The sequence below is a fragment of the Trachymyrmex cornetzi genome, unplaced genomic scaffold, assembly GCF_001594075.2.
Source record: "Trachymyrmex cornetzi isolate Tcor2-1 unplaced genomic scaffold, Tcor1.1 scaffold386, whole genome shotgun sequence".
Classification (NCBI taxonomy): domain Eukaryota; kingdom Metazoa; phylum Arthropoda; class Insecta; order Hymenoptera; family Formicidae; genus Trachymyrmex; species Trachymyrmex cornetzi.
In genome coordinates this window covers 226,316-232,967 of record NW_017298597.1, presented here as the reverse complement: position 1 = coordinate 232,967, position 6,652 = coordinate 226,316, and the positions used below count along the sequence as shown (strand labels likewise).

The 6,652-nt window shown below is 39.8% G+C and overlaps 1 protein-coding gene across 7 annotated transcripts in view; it reads right to left on the bottom strand.

The window, feature by feature from the left end:
* Positions 1-6,329, bottom strand: part of LOC108763852 (hippocampus abundant transcript 1 protein) — a 10,953-nt gene extending 4,624 nt beyond the window's left edge. Inside the window, exons 1-6 of one of the 7 annotated variants that reach the window (XM_018511751.1) lie at positions 2,788-4,464; positions 2,572-2,711; positions 1,988-2,389; positions 1,624-1,845; positions 854-1,137; positions 412-721 (exon numbers count right to left, since the gene is read on the bottom strand). In XM_018511751.1, the coding sequence (XP_018367253.1) occupies positions 412-721; positions 854-1,137; positions 1,624-1,845; positions 1,988-2,389; positions 2,572-2,706 (1,353 nt within the window). In that variant the 5' untranslated portion in view covers positions 2,707-2,711; positions 2,788-4,464. Of the gene's footprint in view, positions 1-411; positions 722-853; positions 1,138-1,623; positions 1,846-1,987; positions 2,390-2,571; positions 4,470-5,960 lie in introns of those variants that run through there. The other 6 variants (XM_018511752.1, XM_018511754.1, XM_018511755.1 and 3 more) reach the window with 6 other exon arrangements.
* Positions 6,330-6,652: the final 323 nt, after the last annotated feature.

The window sequence follows — 6,652 nt, the reverse complement described above, 5'->3', positions numbered from 1 at the left end:
AAGCACCATTTGGGCCAGTTTCATCAACGCTTAGCGCTTTTTTTACCTTTTTTTTAAAAAGGTAAATTTGTATATAATTTTAAAATTCCATAGAAAATTTATACACATGATACACATCTTTTATACACATGATACATATCATTAGAGTTAATCATATATACACATGCTAGATATTTTAACTCTCATTGGGGATGGTTTTTATTTTTTTTATTTTTCGAAATATTCATATTTCTTAATATGATTCTGACTTTTTTTATTAATGTGCTTCTTATTTATATTATTTTTTATATATACATCAATATATTGATTTTTTTTTCAATATTAAAGCTATTACTTTTCAATAAATAACTTTAATGCTGCACGTATAAAACTTACTGAACAGATAGGCTAACAAAAATAAACTATGCTTACCTGCAGATATAATGTATGTACCTGAGGCATTATGTCAAGATGTGTACTAGTTCCCGTTCTGTTGTTTTCGTCTACAAACGACGGTTTCAAAGGGAGATTGGGTGTGTCGTCGTTAAGATCAACATGAAAAAGGTAGAATATGACACCGAACATAGCAGGTCCAAGTCCATTGCAGAGACCACGCATCCCAGTTACCATACCTTGCACTAATCCTTGTTTATCAGCATCAGAATGCATGGATACGAATGCGGAAATCGCGGGATACGTAATGCTTGATACAGAAGCAAGTACTCCAGCAGCCCACATCATCCTTGAAATAATTAACGCTTGATCAAGACTTGGCATGCTATTCTCATCGTCATTTAATTTTAATTATTATTGAAATTTTAATGCATAATTAATAGAGTAACATTGCTATGATGTAAATGAAGAAATGATTTACCATGTTTGTGAGCCGAATCCATACCACATGAGCTGTAACATTTCAAATAACAGACCGAGCATTATAGTATGTTTGCTGCCGAGTGTTCTCATTAAGGGTCCTAATACAATCTGCGCTCCCACACTCAAGATGCCTACCACGGCGATAAATATTGCTACCATGAGATTAGAAAAACCCATAGCCAATTTTAAGTAAACGAATATACAACTATATTGTCCTGCTTCAGGGAGGTAACTCAGGAACACAGTAACACACAGCATTAAAATAGTATGGTCTTTTCCAACCTGCAAAGTAAATTTAATATAATTATATATTTATAGATTTCTTTTTTATACTATATACATATATATGTACATGTACTTTAAAGTATGTTACTGTGCAGAAACTTGGAGAATTACCGATAAATACAAGAAACAAGTGGAGACCATGGAAATGGATGCGATGAGAAGATCCATGTGCATTTCAAGAAGAGACAGGATAAGGAATGAGATGATAAGAAACAGATTGGAATAGAAAGCACCATTCCCAGGATATTGAAAGTAAACAACTGATATGGTATGGCAATGTACAATGAATGGAAGATACAAGATGAGAATAAGGAGGAGAGAAAGACCTAGACTAGAGTGGCAAAAATCAATTCATAAATCAATGAATGAAAGAATGCTAACATCGGAGGACTGCGGGAATCGAAAAGGGTTGAAGTTAGGCGTCGGGTTGGACAACGTAGAAAAATGTTTTAGACCGATACGATAGATGTACATGTACTTTACCTTTCCAAGAGCAGCAAATGGATCAGCTTGCTCCCATGATATAGGTGCTGGTGGACGTGTTTTTTCAGGCAAACTTTCAGGTACAGCCACTAGTATGAAAAACACATCCAAGACTGCGATAGCAGTTGCTAATGCTACGGCAAGATTTTCTCCATAAGTCTTCATAATATAAGCTCCCAAAGCTGGACTTATTACCATACTTGCAGCAAAAGTTGCTGACACCTGAGGGATAAGCAAAATAAAATTTATTTTATAAGTTAGATAACCAATGATTTTGTCTCAAATTATTTTTATTATAAAATAAAACTTTGGTCCTCAAAATGCAAATATTGTCATTCTAATCACAAAAATGATATACACGTACCAAACCATACGCTAGTGATCTTTGATTTTCTTCTGTTACATCCGCAACGTATGCAAACACCACTGAGAATGTGCAAGCGAATACGCCACTGATGGAAATCATGGCAAAAAACCACCATGTATTAATGCTCATTAGGGGAATTGGTGCGCATGTGAAGGCCACTGTGATAAGTAAAAAAAATTTTCGACCCCATACGTCAGAGAGAGCACCAATCAGTGGCGCAGAAAGAAAAGACAAGATTCCTTTGATTCCTATTATCAAGCCATTCATCAGGAACGTGTGATCCGGAAATGTTTCATTCAGTACCCTAATAATAGGCATGGTTAATAGTCCCCATGCGAAGAATTCCAGAAATATTACAACCAATGCATGATAGACGCTCGCTTCGCCAACACCAGAACTCTGAAAAAATAAGATATAACAACATATTACAAGATAATCTTTAATACGAGTACGTAAATTAGAGATAATAATTTTTAATGTAAAAGTGTACAAATCGCAGCATGGAAAATAAATTTCGATAACTAGATGTAGCCTTCTGCATATACCACAAGTGACAGACTTGTGATATTTTAGCAGCTGACCTTGAGGTGTCTGTAGCATTGTTGAACGAATGTAGGGGGAGGTGTGAGTTTGGCTGTGGCATGATCTTGATTGTTATGTATTTCAGAACAGGTCGGGCCCAAGCCCTCTGTTCCACTGCTTGCCCCAGGGGGCATGACCCCTAAAAAATGTCGCTATGTATATTTCCTCTCATATTCTCACGTTTTAATCGATACTTTTGTCGTCATTCCGCTTACAAGTATGCGATAAAAAGATAGATAATCTTCTCTTAATGTCATAATAGCGCACTGTTTCCACAGTTCTGTATTAAATTTTAATTTGTGATTCAATATTATTTGTAGTTCGTTTGCTTGGATCGTCAAGTCCGCATGTTTTTTCATAGCTTTTATAATGTAACATCTAAAATAGTGATATTGCACCATGACTGAAATGCGTGTATTGTGTTGTGCATTCCACTACATCTTATCCTAATTATTTTGTAAATAGTCTCTTCAGTCATATTGTCATGACCGTTTGATTTGCCGACGTTATATTTGCATTACAAACGAGATTGTTACAATGAAGACAGTATATCTGTCTTCATTATATATTTGTTTCTCATATCTATTATCGATATATCTATTATCGATAATGCCTGTTAATACAAAACTTTGATTAACGATTTATATCATTTCAATGAAACTGTCGGCTTTTACATCTATTTACTATTATTTTGCAAATATTATTTACAAGGCTCCTTATGTACACTCTGCTTTGTTGAGGTTTAAGTAAGAAATATTATTCAATCGTGAGATACAATAAGTCACTCTGCTGTCACTCCGCGCTTCCTCGTTTGCAATTATATTTACGAGAACGTGACATAATCAATCTTTCTGACAATCGGTTGTCAACGTTTTGAACTTTATTATGGCAGTGCAAGACTCAAGTTAGCGCAATCTTCCACAGCATCCTCTTAAAATCCATTCACTCTCTCAATGCGCGTATTTTATTATATATTTCTTAAAAATAATTCCATGATTATCGAGTCATATGACATAATTAGTCCTGTAACGCTGTCTCGCCAGACAGTTGTACAGTGCCAAATCAGTGGCGTCATTAGATTTCTTGGCAAGAATATACGAGATCCGAAGAGTAAAAGTAAAGGAGTTACAGCCCCGACTTGGTGAAGCTTGGAAAAGTCGAGTGGTATTTTTCACGCATACCTCTGCTCGTAACAGAGATTCACCTTCATGATAAACGGAGAGCACGAGGTGAACGATATCGTTGGGACGCTGCTGGCTTCCCCGAGTCCCCGAGTCCCCGAGTCCGGGGAGTCGACTCGCGAGTCGCGCGCGCGGCCTTGATGCCTTGATGCCTTGATCCGATCGCGCGCACGGTCGCGACGCGCGTGACGTCACAGAGAGATCCGCGGGGACGCGAGGTCGGCGATTGGGCACTCCACTCCCTGCAGGTCGGCAACGCGCGACGATCGACGTCCGCTCCTGTCCGATCCGGGGAGTCTTCTCCAGTCTCCTCGTGCGACCGGAGCGGCTTTGCGCCGCGGACGGAGTCTTCTCTTTCCTCCCGTCTCTTTCCCCCTCGGTCTCTCACCCCCTCTCCTTGTCACCCCCTGTCTCGTATCTCTATTCTTGGAAACCACGGGTCGGCGTCGGGCCGTTCGCGTATACGGCGGCAGCTACGGCGAGAGAGATCTCGGACGATCACATATTTCCAGCCGAGATCCAGCCGACGCGCCGTCAATCCCTCGCGCGGTCCATTCACGTCGCGCGGGACGGTTCACGCGGGGAATCAAACCTCCGCATCGCAACTGCTCCAACTGGTCTCTCATCCCCTCCCCAACGTCACCGCTTGACGATTCAACCGTATAATCTCTTCGAGCTAACTCCGGAGTCTCCGGACTCGGAGTTCTAACCTAACGATGGTCTCGACAGCTGGCGATTCGCTCATTCCAGGCTCCTTTTAGCTGCTTTTAGCTGGGCATCGCGAAGGAAAGATTTCGCATACGCCGCGGCAACATCACCATCGCGTCATTACGGTCCATTACGGTCAATTGTCGGCGTGTATGGGAACGCATTGTCGAATAATTGATCGATGCGCGCGACACTTGCCTGTTTATGCGCTATATGTACATGTAGTGACGCGCACATACGCACGTAAAAAATTATATATATACATATATATATATGTATATGTATGTGTATACATATGTGTGACGCTTACAATATGTGATAAAAACAGCGTCGTGTCGAGGAATAACATCCATTTTTACCTCCTGATTTTTTTTTGTTAGTCAAAATATAGAATAACCTTCGGCAAAATCAATTCAATAGTTACAACGACTACTAGGAAAAAAAATTCATCAATTGCCTTTTTCTATCGGGCTAAGCGATGGAGAGAGAAAGAAAGAAACTAATTTAATTTACATATATTAAGTAGAGGTTTAAGTGATTCGTTGAATGTTGACTATAAAACGTGGCGTAAATAGTTTACAATATTGATCCCAAAAACAAAAATTATAAACAAAATTTCTCCCTTTCTATTAAGATAAATATATTTAGAAATTATAAATCAAACTTTATATCACTGTTGAAATATAATAGGACTATCTTTTCTCTGTGTCCACTCAATTTTTTCTTTCATGCATCAGATGTCCTTTGCAAGCAAATGTGTTTATAAAATAAAATGGTCTAATCAGCTGATAACACGTCACATAGGTTATGTAAATAAGCGTACAATAATTAGTATTTTTTTAATAATTATGCCACATTTAGTCTTGCACGAGACAGAAAAGAATACAATGCAAAATTAAACATATGGGAATAATAAAGATGATAATTTTTGATAATACTCAAACACATTAAAAAATACTAAATACACACATACGTGTACATGCATTTGTCACGTCTGTTTAAGAAATAATTTACATGTATGCAAATATAAAGTGCGTCAAGAATTGAGAGGCCACGAATATAAACACCTCTATTTTATTGCAACTTGTAAAATATTGCAGAAATTATTTGTAACATGGAATCGTAGGTATATTTTCGGCTGTTTCTCCGAAATATACAAGGGACAAGATACAAGTTGTTCCATGTAGTGTCACGAATAGAGGTCCTCGTTAGTACCGATCATGCGACATTACGTGAAGATAAAATGGGACTCGAGATAAAACGTTTGCGGTGTAGGCAAACGGACAGACAGACAGACAGACAGACATATGAGACAGGTATGGTGCGAATGTCGGAGTGAGAGAGGGTACCAGCTACTAGCTAGGTAGTAGCTTAGCAGCGGCTCGGAAGTCGAGAATCGAGGCGGGCGCCGCCACAGGAAAGAGAGGGAGGGAGAGTTGCGAGATAATGATAATGATGAGTGGTGTCAATGAGTGAGATTTAACGAAAGTCATTGGTACCGTGATGACTCCATCCTTCATAATGGACTTTCGGCTTCGTATGATCATGCCCACGACCTTCTTAGAGACCTTGGCGGGCATATTCACGCACTGCGCGCACAGACTCTTTCGCTTCTTCAATTTCATGAATTCCTAGACTCTCGACGGCACGAAAGAAGTCATTTTCCCGCGATATCGTCCTCGCACCGTTTGTCACCGTTGTAACTCCGAGATTACTTTCAGCTAACACGAATCGTTCTCATGGTGGCATCTACATAACAGTAGAGCAAACGGCGAGAACAAACGAACGTATCCACATGTAAGCAGACCAACACACAGACACAGACTATCGTCAACGGGGGCACGAAGGCACGAACAGTTTTAAGATATCGCAAGACGATCAAACCGAATCGCGCGATATCCGCCATCAACTAGCGGTTCTGCATAGACAGGTGGATTTCCAAGCGCGCGCTGCTGTACGAGAGTTCTGCTTACGCCATTGGTCATTTTCGTTTTCAGTGAATTCGAGCCATTTGCTGGATTCACCCTGCATCCGATTTGCGTCGTACGACGCCCTGCAACTAATCAGAAAACAGGATTCCGATGGATTTTGCTTCGTATCATCGGAATTCTGTTTTCTGATTGATTGCAGAGGGTTGTACGAAGCAAATCGGATGCAGGGTGAATCCAGCATTAGGCCGTCGTTCGCTTTG